Source organism: Coregonus lavaretus (genome assembly GCF_964263955.1).
Source record: "Coregonus lavaretus genome assembly, chromosome: 26".
NCBI lineage: Eukaryota > Metazoa > Chordata > Actinopteri > Salmoniformes > Salmonidae > Coregonus > Coregonus lavaretus.
In genome coordinates, this window is record NC_140013.1 from 10,182,366 (window position 1) to 10,199,187 (window position 16,822).

The 16,822-nt window shown below is 47.6% G+C and overlaps 1 protein-coding gene across 1 annotated transcript in view; it reads right to left on the reverse strand.

Annotated features, from left to right (window-relative positions):
• Nucleotides 1–16,822, reverse strand: part of LOC311101236 (spectrin beta chain, non-erythrocytic 4-like) — a gene marked incomplete at its 5' end in the record, with an annotated part of 59,900 nt that overhangs the window by 35,319 nt on the left and 7,759 nt on the right. The window contains 10 exon segments of the mRNA XM_084142348.1: nt 1,340–1,486; nt 5,831–5,921; nt 6,639–6,841; nt 8,724–9,480; nt 12,793–12,930; nt 13,160–14,030; nt 14,560–14,710; nt 14,961–15,263; nt 15,541–15,699; nt 15,909–16,026. Coding sequence (XP_083998474.1) covers nt 1,340–1,486; nt 5,831–5,921; nt 6,639–6,841; nt 8,724–9,480; nt 12,793–12,930; nt 13,160–14,030; nt 14,560–14,710; nt 14,961–15,263; nt 15,541–15,699; nt 15,909–16,026 — 2,938 coding nt within the window.

The window sequence follows — 16,822 nt, forward strand, 5'->3', positions numbered from 1 at the left end:
TTTTCAAGATATCAGGGATTCCAACCCGCAGACTCTCTCACACAAACACACAGAGCAGGCCACCAGTTGGCATGGCTTCAGATGAGACACACACACACAGTACAGCTGTGTTTTACGGTGCGTTTAGGGTGTCTGTCGCAACGTGTTTATTTTGTTTTCCCACCAACGCTATGCCGGAGCCCCGGGGGAGCAAACTGTGTTTCTGTTTGGGTACACAACATCAATGGGAGACATGTGGCTAATCATACTGTACCTAGAAATACTTTCCTGTAAGAGGAGCTATATGCAGACAACATGCTGCCTATTATTCTACTGAGATCATAGGCATGGGCATGGGTGTGCCTCCAAGCAATCGTTCCCTTGTACAGTAGCTGCAGTAAGCACTTTCCAATAACACTCCAGTATCTACCTATGCAGATTACCTGCATTTTAATCCATAATGTATCGTACCACTTAGACTCAGCCTCGATGACGTCACTGCATTACACTGCTGTATATACCTAGGCCTAAATGGCCTCCACGTTCCCAAATCCATTTGCACAGTGTACACATACTGACAGTGTTCAGTGAAAACACTCGCTTTTCCACTCAACTTCATGTGCATCTAGTGCAACCCTGTTCCGGTTAGGAGGAATTGGCTCGATATAACAGGGTATAATGAGCCACATCCGAGCCAGTGGGTGTACTTGTACAACTTGCCTAAAGAAAAAATCCCACTGATGTTACAGTTTGTATCAATCTGATAGGGCAGGCAGGGCCCACAGATATGATGTGGTGATGTGACCAGTGGAGATTTCAGGCAAAGCTGTTCGTGGTGAGCATCAGGGCATCTCTGGTTTCATCAGAGCTCTTAGAGACTATTCACTGACACAATCAACCATCAGCTCTCAGTGCCTGTGATTGTGATTTTATTCAACTAATGGTAAACCAAATGGTAATTCTCGTCAAGTTTATGCTTGTTTGCTGTGTCACACTCGGAACAGGCTTAGAAATAATGAATTGCAAAAGAAATCATATAAGAGCATATAAAATCATTACGAACCACAAATATTGCAGATAATATTGTTATGTGATTATTTACAGTATATATGCTGGTCTGATCACATTGTAACAAGGAACTTTGTATTTTTATCCTACAAACAAAACAAATGACATAGCAACAATGAGTTGACACTAACTTGCCCCCCATCCCCAACCAGCACACACCCAAAACTCCACCACCACCAATAGAGCAGCTAGCTCAGTCTCCCCTTCCCCATTCCTGAGCATCAGCCCATGGTAGATACCCACCCCATATTCTGTGTAGAGCCCCAGTGGTACTGTACTCTACTGTACTCACCCTCTCAATCTTCTCCAGCCACTCCTTGTTCTGGGCCAGCTCGGCCATGAAGGCCTGGTGCTTCAGCCACTTCTTGTGCAGCTTCTGCGTCTCATCGCGGGACGTGTCACGAGCCATGAGCATCTTCTCTGCCACCCAGTCTCCAAGCTGAGGGACAAGGGACAGAGCTGTCAGTACAGGATGATCTTGCCACTCAATGCATTTGTACTGTCATCTAGGTGGTCAATGAAGGCTACTAACAGATGTATGCAGAGTAGCATATATGCCCACATACATAGATACACACACACACACACATATGCAGGCACGTGTCTGTACACACACACGTACACACACACACATACACAATACCTGTACAAGCACACACAGAGACGTATTCAGGCTGAACATATGACCATAGTCATGTGAAAAACTAAAAGATAAATGCAAACAATTGGTCAAAAATAAACACCCATAGAAAATAATAGAAAAGCAATCATCCAAACATATGAACACAGAGACGCACACAAGGTCAAGCACATGCATATTAAACACATACAGAAGACACATGTATGTAAACACGTGTTGTACACACAAGCATACACAATGGTAACAGGAATTCATTCACATGTACAAAGAACACGCACAAGCACACCTCAACACAAGCACATAATCCACTGGCACATTAGGTATAAAAGCAAGCTGACTACTACATTTAAGGCCAAACATACAAAATGACTTGCAAATATCCCTGCTCATTCAACACCATCAGCACAAGCAATATAAAAAGAATAATATCTTTCTATCTCCTGCCTGCCACCCACATATCTCCACCCCCATCCTCTGGACTCTCCTGTCCTCGACTGCTACTCCCCTGACATCTAACGAGAAATTGGTTCCATTTACCGGCAGGCAGCGTTTAACAGGAACGGCCCATAGGGTTGTGATGGGTGGCCGTATGTATCCACATCCTCGACCTGCCCATCCAGGTATAAATAAAGCACAAATCCTCCACAGTCAGATAGAGATGCTGCAGGAATTAAAACAAACAAGCAGCAAGGCAAAGCTGCTCCTCCCCCCAAAAAACGGATATAAAATGAGGCTGAGGCTGCACTAGCCTCTCTGCTGCTGTGTTGCCGTGGTGCGTTGCTGTGGCTGGTATGTTCAATCCAGAGAGAGGGAGATAGACAAAAAGGAGACGGACCAGTGACGAGAGAGAGAGATCTCCCCAAAACAATAAAATGGCAGGCTCCAGGAGCAGGTTTGCCCCTCCCCATGAACCCTCCCCTCTTCCCCTCTTTCAACCCCCACCTACAGCGAGCAGGCTGGTGGAGGACGGCCTTGGATTTGGAAACATCAGCGATGGCCTGGAGGCTCAGTGGTTGTGGTTAGTGATGCTGTGAGGAGAGGGAGGGAGGAGGGAGGAATGGGATGTGGGAAGAGGGGGCTGGCGTTTGATAGTGTTGAGGAGGGAGGATGGAGGGGAGAGATTCTGCTCCTCTGGCTCCTCCAAAGAAATCCAGACACGCTCGTCTCTCTTCAGAGCACCTCACGACTCCTCTATAACATTCTTATTGTCTTTCTTCTCCAGTCCCAACCCCCACCCCTTTTCCTTTTGCTCTCTCTCTCTCTCTCTCTCTCTCTCTCTCTCTCTCTCTCTCTCTCTCTCTCTCTCTCTCTCTCTCTCTCTCTCTCTCTCTCTCTCTCTCTCTCTCTCTCTCTCTCTCTCTCTCTCTCTCTCTCTCTCTCTCTCTCTCTCTCTCTCTCTCTCTCTCTCTCTCTCGGTTTTTCCCTCTGCTGCAGTCCTTGCCTCCTCCAGCTGCACGCGGCTGTATTCCGGGCTGTAACTAGCCCCAGTTTCCCCGACCCTGCTGCTGCTGCTGCAGTGGCTGAGCAGAGCGAAGTAATAGAAAGCTTGCACTGGATCGAGCCAGCGAGGGAGAGCCAGCGAGAGAGAGGAGGGGCGAGAGGAGGGAAGGGGGAGTGGGCGAGCTGCAGAGAGAGAGAGAGAGTTCCTACAATGTTGTGAGGCGTCACCAGGGAGAATGCTCTGCACTTGAAATTACATCACTGAGCGGAGGGGGTGAGATAATGGGACAGAGAAATACGGCGGGAGGGAGGGATTATTTCTTTGTGGTTTGATAGATTAACTGCTCTGCTTTCGTTTAAAGGGTCCATGGCATATTCTTCTCCAACTCCGCTTTTCTCCTCAACCTCTCGGCATCCTACTCTCTGGCGGCAGGGACCACCCCTGGGTGCTGCCCTCCTGACCAGAGAGATCAGTGGGGGTAACAGGCAGATAGCCCCCCTGGGACTCCAAATTAATTGGGGCCACGTGGAGACTGGGAGGCAGCAGCTTACGGGAAATATAGGAATGGCGCTCATCAAATGGATTCCAGTGTATCATTGCTATTAGAGATGATGAGCCTCTGCCTCCAGTCCACAGTCAGGTCAGATCAATGGGTGACCAGGCCTCCTCCTCCTCATGGCTCCATCTTACCCTGTTCACTCATGACTGCAAGGCCAGGCACAACTCCAACACCATCATTAAGTTTGCCGATGATGCAACAGTGGTAGGCCTGATCACCGACAACGACGAGACAGCCTATAGGGAGGAGGTCAGAGACCTGGCCGTGTGGTGCCAGAACAACAACCTCTCCCTCAACGTGATCAAGACAAAGGAGATGATTGTGGACTACAGGAAAAAGAAGAGGACCGAGCACGCCCCCATTCTCATGGACGGGGCTGTAGTGGAGCAGGTTGAGAGCTTCATGTTCCTTAGTGTCCACATCACCAACAAACTAACATGGTCCAAGCACACCAAGACAGACTTGAAGAGGGCACGACAAAACCTATTCACCCTAAGGAGACTGAAAAAATGTGGCATGGGTCCTCAGATCCTCAAAAGGTTCTACAGCTGCATCATCGAGAGCATCCTGACTGGTTGCATCACTGCCTGGTATGGCAATTGCTCGGCCTCCGACCGCAAGGCACTACAGAGGGTAGTGCGTACGGCCCAGTACATCACTGGGCCCAAGTTTCCTGCCATCCAGGACCTCTATACCAGGCGGTGTCAGAGGAAGGCCCTAAAAGTTGTAAAAGACTCCAGCCACCCTAGTCGTAGACTGTTCTCTCTGCTACCGCATGGCAAGCGGTACTGGAGCACCAAGTCTAGGTCCAAGAGGCTTCTAAACAGCTTCTACCCCCATGCCATAAGACTCCTGAACATCTAATCAAATGGCTACCCAGACTATTTGCATTGCCCCCCCCACCCCTCCCCTCCCCCTCCCCCCTTTTACGCTGCTGCTACTCTCTGTTTATTATGTATGCATAGTCATTTTAATAACTCTACTTACATGTACATATTACCTCAATTACCTCGACTAACCGGTGCCCCAGCACATTGACTCGGTACCGGTACCCCCTGTATATAGCCTCGCTATTGTTATTGTTACTGCTGCTCTTTAATTATTTGTTACTTTTATTTCAAATTATTTTATATTGTATTTTTGTGTGATTTTTTTTGTATTCTTTCTTAAAACTGCAATGTTGGTTAAGTGTCACGATCGTTGTAAGAACCGGACCAAGGCGCAGCGTGATAGGCGTACATCTTTTAATGAGTACTTTACATCCACAACAAAACGATACGTGAAGTCTAAAGGTTCTACACCAAAACAAACCTATACAGAACAAGATCCCACAAATAACTAGTGCCAACAGGCTGCCTAAGTATGGTTCCCAATCAGAGACAACGAGAATCAGCTGCCTCTGATTGGGAACCACCCTGGCCAACATAGAAAACACGAACTAGAAAACAACATAGAAAATCACACATAGAAAATCCACACCCTGGCTCAACATATAAGAGTCCCCAGAGCCAGGGCGTGACAGTACCCCCCCCCCCCCCCCCAAAGGCGCGGACTGCGACCGCGCCAACCAAACCCAACAGGGGAGGGGCCGGGTGGGCAGTCCGCCTCTCTGAAGGGGTTTGCCAGAAGTTGACTGTGCAGTCAGAAAGATCCAGCAGGTCAACAACATCTAATCACATCAAAACCTCAGATGAGTCAAGTTAGTCTGTCACTCACATCCCCAAGTTAAGCATCTAACACAGCAGCCGGCTGGCTCAAATCCTTCAACTTACATAGAAAAGAAAATGTTGTCATCCCTGATATAAAGATTGAGGAAGCAATAGACCCCACCACATGTCTTCCAGATGTCATTCAATTTCAGGTAAGCAGAGTTTTTGTATATCACTGAAGGATCCAGCAACACGATATCCATCTGGAGGTTTAAGCCTGACCCCCTGTGGTCCCAAGCAGAGTCATGTACAGTACAGTACAGCTCTGAACCCAAGCCCTTTTTTTAATCCCTACTTCCTCCCATTGGTTATTCCATTGATATGCCAGTGTTGGTTATGACAACACTATTCATGTTGTGTCCTACCTAACCCTAACCCTAACCCTAACCCTAACCCTAACCCTAACCCCCAACACTATTCATGTTGTGTCCTACCTCGTGGCAGTCCTGTAGTAACCTCTGGAGCCCCCACTGGCCGTTGAGCCTTTCCAGCCACTGTTGGGCCAGCTCCCGGTTCTGGTTGCCTCTGTGGAAGAGAGAAACATAGAGCCATTCATTGACACACTGCTCGATTCATTCACACAGTGCATCAATCACTCTACTGGTATATGCAACTGTAACTCTATTATGTAGATGGATTTGGTGCAGCACACCGAACAACAGTGAACAACAGTGAATCCATTATAAAGACATGAGTCGGCCAACGGTCTCATCTAAATATCTCCCTAACATGTGGTCACCCCATTCTATTGTTGGGGTGGAGAATTGAACATAGGGTAACTAGGCCCCTCCTTGCCTCACCAATCAGTATGAATTTTATGCTCTGCTGTTAAGGCAAGTATCAACAAGGGGAGTTTCTTTTCAGTTGCTTATGCTTTGTCTCCTCTGTGTACCATTGTGTTTGTGAAGCCCAGCTGCTACCAAGACCAGTTCATTATCACTATAATATAACATTTTATATTTCAATATCCATATTGCATTCATATATGGTATTGTGCCTCTGCTAAGTGACAAGTGACACATCTACCTATACCTCATGTGTTTCAGACTTGACCACAGCACCCTCCCTTGTATAAATAAGGACAGATGATTATTCAGTCATGCTGCTATATGGGTCGGACTAGCCTCACATTTCATTTTCATGCCTCTTCTATTCATAGTCAGAGATGTTTAAGAAAGATTGTAAATGGCTTTGATATACAGTGGCATGGTCAGACTAGAACAATCCTATGTCGCCACCCACCTGTTAGCGAGGGTGTCCACACGTTCCTTGATGCGGTTAGAGTAGATGTTGCTCTGGCTTATGAGGCTCTCTCCGGCCTCGATGACAGCCTTGATGCGATGCAGGTTGAGCTCCATGGTGGTGGTAAAGTCCTTGTGCTTCTTGATGGCAGCCTCCACCGTCTCCACCGTGGTGGGGAGCTCAACGTGAGCCAAGGCTGACTCCTGGAGGGGTCAGGGAGAATAGACAGAGTCAGAACCACACGTCAGTGAAGAGTTTATAAATGTACAAGAGAGTAGAGGGAATAGAATGAAAACTGAAAGAGAAAATGGGAATATTACTGTGGTAAGCTCTTGTGTAGTATGTGGGGAAAACCTTGCTCACAGACATGGGTATCATCTCATGGCATTTTACCAATAACTACATTAGCATATTTAGTACATGCAAAAGGTGCAGATTCTATTTTGCTGAGTGATAAATATACTGATCTCTAAGGACTATAATGAGGTCAGGTTTCAGTCATTATTGGCAAGGAACACTAAAATGTTTTCCTGATCAATGGATGGCATGAAAATAGCAGCCCTCTCAGGTTCAATTTCATACAACAAAGCTCTACCAAGATGTCTGAATTGTGACTGCTGAATTGTTGTGTTCAACACAATTACACATGAAGTAAAGCGATAGTGTAAGTACATTCCTACATGTCTGGTCAGATACACGTTACACTGGTTGAGAGAAACTTGGGTGAAAGACCAAAAACAAGTCATGGCACCCTGTTTGACAGTTATTCAAAAAGAAATCCGTTGGCCTTTGTGCCCGTAGGGTCTAAGGGAGAACTGGGTCTGTGGTAAAGGTCTGTTAGCAAACCAGAACAGACATGCTCTGACACACAGACAGAGAAGTCGGGGGAAATGCATGCCTTTTGACATTTCAACTGGAATAGAGCATGCAAAGACCCTGCAATGGAGTGCACTGTATAAAGTTGTGTATATATTCCATCATGCATAGCATAACCTATAGATAGACCATTATACTGTACATACTCGTACACATGACACAATAAAGGAAGATATACTGTACATGAATATAAAAGCAAAACAATGTGCCAAAAATGTTAAATTAACTATGTGTTGACATTTTAACCTAATGCATTGTACTGTATAAACACCCACATACAGACACTCAAGCATGTGAGCCCTAATACGCACAGTGACGACCAAATTGACAAAGCTTTGCCTTCATCATAATAGTGTGCAAGCAGGTAGTTATTCGTTTTGCTGCAGGTCTGCAATGTTGCAGGTCTACGATTGGTCATTGGTGGTGCTGTCATATCCAATAGCACATCTTGCTTGGATTTCCTGCTATAGAGCCACCTATGAATTCTACATCTAGGCTAGGGATCACAGGCATATGCTGTGCTGTGTTTAACTGTTAAAGCAACCCTCTGATAATTTCCACAATGCCCTTTCCACACCCTTTTTGGTTCTAGGTAGAACTCTTTTGGGTTCCATGTAGAAGGGTTCTCCATGGAACTCAAAAGGGTTCTACGTGGAACCAAAAATGATTATTCAAAGGGTTCTCCTATGGGGACAGCCGAAGAACCCATTTAGGTTCTAGATACCACCTTTTTTCTAAGAGTGCAGGCCTGGGGTTTTCCCTGGCAGCATAGCAGCAAATAGAACGCTGGCCACTCACTGTAATAGCACTGACCCTCACTGTAATAGCACTGACCCTCACTGTAATAGCACTGACCCTCACTGTAATAGCACTGACCCTCACTGTAATAGCACTGACCCTCACTGTAATAGCACTGACCCTCACTGTAATAGCACTGACCCTCACTGTAATAGCACTGACCCTCACTGTAATAGCACTGTGCTTCCACATCATCCATATCTAGTACAGTCAGAAGTCATATTGTACCGTCTTTAGCTATTCATGTTTAATATGAATTACTGACTAATAACACAGATTAGCTAAAGATGATTTGGGATTAATTGACTCATTGTGTTTTCTCACCACATAATATACAGTATGTAGGCCTAACTACTAGACATTGCTAATAGATATATTGGTGTTGGGATGTCCAACAAGAGGCTAACTGACCTGGTTGTTGAGGAAGGCCTCGGCCTGCTTGACGTCCCTCAGGAAGAGGTGGAAGATGTGCGCCTGCACCAGCACCTCCCTCCGGCTCTCCCACATCTCCAGCAGCTTGTTCCAGCCCACATCCAGCTTCTGGAGCCACTGCTGTAGCGCAGCATAGGGTAGTGGAGCCTCCTCGGCCTCCAGCAGCTCGTTGACTGCCTGCAGCCGCTCGTAGTCCTCCTCATACCTCCCGATCTCCTCCTTCAGTGCCGCGTGGTGGTTGATCAGCCTCTCAGCCTCCTCCAGCGCGTTGGGCAGCTCGTCGCTAGCTGCCGCCGTCTGCGTCTGCACCAGCCACGTCAGGAAGGAGTCCAGGTCCTGGATGAACTGCTGCAGCCGCCCCGCCACCATCAGAGAGTCCTCGCAGCCCTGCAGCGTGCGCTTCAGCTCCTCCCACTCCACACTGATGCCCTCGAAGGGCTCCAGGACCTCCATGGCTTTGGCCGGGTGTGAGATGGCCAGCTCCTCTGCCTCCTGCTGCAGGTGAAGCAGCTTGGGCTCCAGCACAGCCAGGGCCCCCTCCATGGTAGAGAGTCGGCGCTGCAGGGCCAGCACCCCGCCCAGGTCACTGCCCACGTACTGAGTGGCGTCGATGGCCTTGCGCTTCTCCTGGATCTGGGACTTGATCTCAGCACACTCCAGCAGGTAGTTCTGGAGACGGAGTACAGAGTCCAGGTGGTCCTTCTTCTGCTCCACCATCTCCACGATGCGGTTCCATCTAGAAGGGACAAACAGGGGCACAGGGGTGGGGAAGGGGGGTCAGACAGGGGCACAGGGGAGGGGACAGACAGGGGCACAGGGGTGGGGATGGGGGATCAGACAGGGGCACAGGGGTGGGGATGGGGGGTCAGACAGGGGCACAGGGGTGGGGATGGGGGGTCAGACAGGGGCACAGGGGTGGGGATGGGGGGTCAGACAGGGGCACAGGGGAGGGGATGGGGGGTCAGACAGGGGCACAGGGGTGGGGATGGGGGGTCAGACAGGGGCACAGGGGTGGGGATGGGGGGTCAGACAGGGGCACAGGGGTGGGGATGGGGGGTCAGACAGGGGCACAGGGGAGGGGAGGGGAGGGCAGACAGGGGCACAGGGGTGGGGATGGGGGGTCAGACAGGGGCACAGGGGTGGGGATGGGGGGTCAGACAGGGGCACAGGGGTGGGGATGGGGGGTCAGACAGGGGCACAGGGGAGGGGAGGGGAGGGCAGACAGGGGCACAGGGGAGGGGATGGGGGCAGGGTTAGTCTGCATCAGTTTGAAGCTTATAATTCACATATCATTCAGTCAGTATACTAAAACATACACTAAGTATGAAATATTGTTACAATTTTCATTTAGCCCAAGATAATGGAATCAATAGTGCAATTGATCGAATACATTAATAAGGGACATTGGTTTAGTGTGTTAGTTGTCATTTGCATCTCAAAGGGTTTTGGCTTTTTCTTGACACAGGCTGTGTCTAGCCTGTTTCCAGGCCAACAAATATTGTCCCCATGCAAAAGAACAGGCATGAATTATACTCATTTAGCGAAGCATATCCAACATGACGTCATGCCAGAACCCTATAGCCAGAGGCTTCAAAGGGTAGCATTATCATGTAGCGCCATTGACCAGATATGGTCAAAACATTAAGCAAACCTGAAGAAGAGAGGCCGAAGTCTACCTAAACTATATAATAGAGCTGTACAATATCCATGAATGCTATATTTCGTCATAACTAAAACAGTTTGAGACTGAGGGAGAATATAGTAAAGCCAAAGAGAACACATTTTGGGCAGGTTGGTCTTGCACCCGGTGTGGCAGGCAGTCGACACAGATGGTCACCCTGAGATAGGCTATGTATGCCAAGATCAGGAGGAACTAGGCCACAGTAGCATTTCACCAAAACCATCATCCACTACCCTGGCCCTGGCCTTAGATCTGTCTGCCTGTGGCACCATGGTGTCACTAGGGTCTCTGGTCCAATTAGGTTCCAGGTCTATCAGCAGGGAGCATGCATGTGATCATCATGGCTTCTGTAGCTCCCGATCTGGGCCAAATCAGAACAGTGGACCAGATTATTCTAATCAACCCTCCTCCCTTCCCTTATATGGCAGGAAATGAGCTAAGAATGAGGTAACTGGGCCACTTTGAAAAAAAAATCATCAATGCACTACGCACCATGTGCTGTACATGGATTGACAGATGTGTTTCTATGGCTGCGTTTACACAGGCATCCCAATTCTGATATATACACTACCATTAAAAAGTTTGGGGTCACTTAGAAATGTCCTTGTTTTCAAAAGAAAAGCAAGTTTTTGGTACATTAAAATAACATCAAATTGATCAGATATACAGTGTAGACATTGTTAATGTTGTAAATGGCTATTGTAGCTGGAAATGGCTGATTTTTAATGGAATATCTACATAGGTGTACAGAAGCCCATTATCAGCAACAATCAGTCCTGTGTTCCAATGGCACGTTGTGTTTGCTAATCCAAGTTTATAATTTTAAAAGGCTAATTGATCATTAGAAAACCCAATTATGTTAGCACAGCTGAAAACTGTTGTGCTGATTAAAGAAGCAATAAAATTGGCCTTCTTGAGACAAATTGAGTATCTGGAGCATCAGCAATTGTGGGTTCGATTACAGGCTCAAAATGGCCAGAAACAAATAACTTTCTTCTGAAACTCGTCAGTCTATTCTTGTTCTGAGAAATGAAGGCTATTCCTTGCGAGAAATTGCCAAGAAACTGAAGATCTCGTACAACGCTGTGTACTACTCCCTTCACAGAACAGCGCAAACTGGCTCTAACCAGTCTCAACGTCAACAGTGAAGAGGTGACTCCGGGATGCTGACCTTCTAGGCAGAGTTGCAAAGAAAAATACATATCTCAGACTGGTCAATAAAAATAAAAGATTAAGATGGGCAAAAGACACTGGACAGAGGAAGATTGGAAAAAAGTGTTATGGACAGACGAATCGAAGTTTGAGGTGTTCGGATCACAATGAAGAACATTTGTGAGACGCAGACCAAATGAAAAGATGCTGGAGGAGTGCTTGATGCCATCTGTCAAGCATGGTGGAGGCAATGTGATGGTCTGGGGGTGCTTTGTTGGTGGTAAAGTGGCAGATTTGTACAGGGTAAAAGGGATCTTGAAGAAGGAAGGCTATCACTCCATTTTGCAACACCATGCCATACCTTGTGTTGATTGGAGCCCATTTCCTCCTACAACAGGACAATGACTCAAAGCACAGCTCCAAACTATGCAATATCTATTTAGGGAAGAAGCAGTCAGCTGGTATTCTGTCTATAATGGAGTGGCCAGCACAGTCACCGGATCTCAACCCTATTGAGCTGTTGTGGGAGCAGCTTGACCGTATGGTACGTAAGAAGTGCCCATCAAGCCAATCCAACAAATTGACAACTAGAATGCCAAAGGTCTGCAAGGCTGTAATTGCTGCAAATGGAGGATTCTTTGACGAAAGCAAAGTTTGAAGGACACAATTATTATTTATATTAAAAATAATTGTTTCTAACCTTGTCAATGACTACATTTCCTATGCATTTTGCTATATTTCCTATTCAAACTAATTTAATGTATGTTTTCATGGAAAACAAGTACATTTCTAAGTGACCCCAAACTTTTTGAACGGTAGTGTATATATATTTTACTAATTGGTCTTTTGACCAATCAGATCAGCTCTTTACAGAATAGGGCTGCCTGTATAAATGCAGCCTATGTAGTGTTTAGTTTTGTAATAAATTACCTGTGTTGATTAATTCCCATGTTATTACACAATGCAGATAAGTCACATTTTCATCACATATTGGTGCTGTGTGGGTAAACAGAGAGACCCGTATGTCTATGTTATGTCTTGTAGTGGAGTAGACCTGGGGTGCATTCATTAGTGCACACCATAGCAAACTGTAGCAAAACATTCTTATTGGTAACGTTCAGGTTAGTCCTTCCTTGTTTTAGCCTTTTGCTTCTGTTTGGTTCCTAGTGAATACACCCCAGAGTTGGTCAGTCAGAGAACAGTGGGGTGGGTTACCTGCTGTTGAGGTGGTCCTGACAGCCTCTGACCTCTGTAGAGCTGGGGTGACCACTGTCCAGGAGCTGCTGCACTATCTGGTTCACGTCCAGGATCCTTCCCATCAGGCTGTTCATCTCCTGGTCCAGGCTCTCAAACCTACAGAGAGTGTGACATGAGAGTAGAGAGAATGTGTGTTTTAAATGCAATATGGCCATCAGCTAGTTATGACATATGCTTGGTCATTGTTATGACAGTGTTATGTCGCCCTTATGAGGGAGGGTTCAAGTAACGGATTCCCTAAAAATGCATGACCAACTTTATACCTAGAAGCATGACTTAAATCTAGCATTCTCCCTATGATCTCCACCCCAGACAGGAGCTGTACCTGTGGGCTATGACCTCCACGTCCTCCAGCCTCTCTGGAACCTCCATCTTATTGAGCCACTGCTCCTTCTCGTCGATCCACACCTCGCAGGCGTTAACCTCGCTGAACATGAGGTAGACGGCCAGCGCGTCGTGCAGCCACTGCTGCCTCAGAACGGCCACCTCGGCCACCTCGGCGTACAGCTGCTCTGCCTCGCCCATCCTCGACTGCACCTCGTCCAGCTCCCGGTAGTGCAGTGGCAGCGCCACCATGTGTTTGCGTAGAGTTACTACATGCAGCCGGTGCTTGTCCACGGCCTCGCGCACACCCCGGTGCTTCTTGAGCAGCGACTGGGTGGAGTACTCGTCGTGGCCAAAGTCCTCGCTGGACACCAGGCGGTATGCGTCCTGCAGCCAGGCCAGCAGGTCGTCCGTCTCCGTGCTGAACTGGAAGAAGTTGAGTGCCTCCTGCAGGTGGCCCAGTCTCTGCGCCGCCTGGTCCTCCAGCCTCTTCCACTCCCCTTTCACCTCCATGATGCGCTCCTGGATGCTCCCCGTGCCGAAGCTCTTCTCCATCAGGATCTGCTTACCCTTCTTCATGGTCTGCTGGAGGAGGGAGCGGCGGGCCAGCAGCTCCCCAGCCAGGGTCTTGTGTTTCTGGAGCAGCCGCAGCACGCTGCTCAGGTCCTTGCCGCAGGTCTGGGCGGCCAGGATGGAGCTCTTCTCGCGGATCCAGGCCTCGGACTCCTCCACCTCCTGGAAGAAGGCCCAGAGGTGCTGTGACTCCTCCAGCTCCGAGCGCCGCTTGGCTGCCAGCTGCTTGAGCTCCTCCAGGCAGGTGCTGACGTGGTTGACCCGGTTGCAGATCACCTGGGGGTCACAGGGCTGGTAGCCTGGGAAGGAGCGAGAATAGGGGAAAGGGGACAGGGGACAGCACTCAATGTACATGTCTTTATTAGAGATGTCTATGGGGGACTGTATCTAAAGACTCAATTAACTTTGCATGTAAACAAAACACTATTACTGATATAAAATGGGCATAAAGTTTTACAAAATAACTAGGTAATATCCACAAAATTGAAAAAAAATAAAAATAATAACTTCTGTATTGTAAATTGATCTTCAGAAGATAAGTTGTGGAAAGTCATGCTTGCCCTCTTGTGGGTCTCTCTGGAAGTGCCATGACCATTTTCACCACTCAATGTACAGTAAACTATACTCCTACACACTCTTAATACAAAACATTCTTTTTTTTTTAACTGTGCATTTTTCCGGGACCATGGGAGACATAACAGCAATAGTCAGTATTTCTAATCCTATCGTATCCAAATATTTCCTCCCTCAAAATCACCAAGTTGTTATCAAGGCACATTCCACTTCTCACTGAAGATGATCTGTGAACATAGCCATCTGATGTCTTACCTTCGATGGTGGTGAATTTGAGAGCGGCTGTGTTAAGGGTCTGCACCCTCTCTGCCTGCACTGTGATGTCAGCTTCCTGGAGGCTGTGTTTCTGCAGCAGGTCGTCCACCTCCAGCAGATGCTTGCCGAAGTCTTTAGAAAGGAGCTGGACCTGTGGTGAGAGGGACGTTGGTCACCTTCCTGACACTCAGCAGTGCTTCCACTGACCAGGCTGCCTGTACTAAAACCTAAAAGTCAATGTCTCAAGGGTTTCTCACTGTTTTTTCATGTACTGTATCTCCACATTATAATTTCATGTGTACACGAATGTCAACCCACAGTCTATGCTGTTGAGTCGACACAACTTAGAGATAGTATAGTGGTCATGTAATGTAAAATGCATGACAAAATACTTGTCTCACCTGCATGTCCTCCATCCAGTCGATCATGTAGACCATGTCCTGGAAGGTCTTCTGCAGGGCCAGGTTCTTCTCCAGCCGGGCCTTCCTCCCCACCACCAGCTCCTTCAGCAGGCTCCACTGGCCCAGGATGTTCTCCTTGCGGGCCGAGATGCGTCGGATGTCGTAGTAGCCCTCCGTCTCCATCTCCCCAGCCAGCTCCACCACCACCCCGATGCGCTCCTCGTACGACGAGATGTCCGCCTCAATGGCCTCGTGCTTCTTCATGGCGGCCTCCACCGCTGGCAGGTCGTAGCCAAAGTTATCCTGGTGGGACGAGACATTCAGTCAGGCAGAGGTTCACTTAACTACAGGCAGGTGATTGTGTAAGGGTTTACCCAGTCAGGGCAATGCAGTCATAGGAAAATAAATCTTAATATACCAATTAATGTTATACAATACTTTGCCATTGGTTCTAAAAATACATTCTAAAGACATTTCATTCTCAATCCACAGCTATAAAACTATTGCTATAAGACTGTCAGGATATGGCCCCTGTGTGATATGATAGAGGCATTAGTCACTTCGGCCCTGTGGTCCCTACCTGAGACACGAGGCGCTGGTTCTCATTGAGCCACGCCTGTCTCATGGTGGTCTTGTGGTCAAACCGCTGTGCCAGCAGCTCCAGCTTCTCCTGGCGAATCAGCTCTTGCCGTAGGGCCACGCCTCTCTCATGCTCCGCCTTCTCCAGCCTCTCCCACGCCTAGCCAAATGAAAAACAGAGGGAAATTTACCCACAATGCAGCATGATAACAAACATAAAAAGGAGTCATTTTCACTGATTTGCTACATTTTAAAGAACCTGATACTGATAAAGAAGGATTTTATATTTGCCAAGACCTGTCCAGTTATTGCATTATCTGTTCAGGTATTTGAGACACTCCTTTTCCCACTTATACCAGTATTTATTACCTTATTGATATCAGAGATGAGTTTCCCTTCATGAGGCACGTATGGTTTCTGGTTGTTAGCTCTGAGCTTGCTTTGGATAGTAAAGAGGAGCACCTCCAGGTTCCCCTTCTCCTGGAACCTAGCACAAGACAGAAAGTGTGTTTCACAAACATCCTGAGACACAGTACTGTGCACAAGGTGGGCTCCATTTGAAACCTAAAATCACAGGTATCCCAGATCCTGTAACTTAAAATAATCATCTGCTCAGAATTGATAACAGTAGTGACGGTCATGGAATTTTGATGATGGTTATTGGTCAGCCAAATGACCGCGGTCACCGTTATAATTGTTTGAATCCTGCACGAATTCCCGGCCACCCTGTCTTCAGCCAGCTGTTTGTTCCACACAAAACAAACGGCTATGACGGTTATTTTCGGTCTTCATCCATAATCGTCGGTTACACAATCATACAGTCATTGTGCCAGCCCTATAAGTTACCCTATTCATCAATAGATTCTCTGTGACATTGCCTGCAGGCTTGACCTTCACATCAAAGGCCTTCATTATTACATGTGGCCTACCTCCACACACTGTCTAATTGTAACCTAATTCAAAATAATAAGTGGTCATCGCTGAGTCATCACCGAGCAGATTTCAGAGTCATATGATGGCTGACCACCTCTGGCCATTCGAGGGCTACCAGGGCAACTAGGCTGGGTGAGAAGCCGAGTAAGGCCTCAGAGATACTAGTCACCATAGGAGATGTCTATCCTCTAGCCACAGAGAGAAAGGGGCTGGAGACACATTTGGGTGTCACATCACTTAGATCCAGTCCCTTTTGGTCAAATAGGGCATGAGTTATATGGCACGGCTAACTGGGTGCTTAATTATGCCAGACATACCAGCTTGGGGCCTCATGCTGATACTCCTGCTGA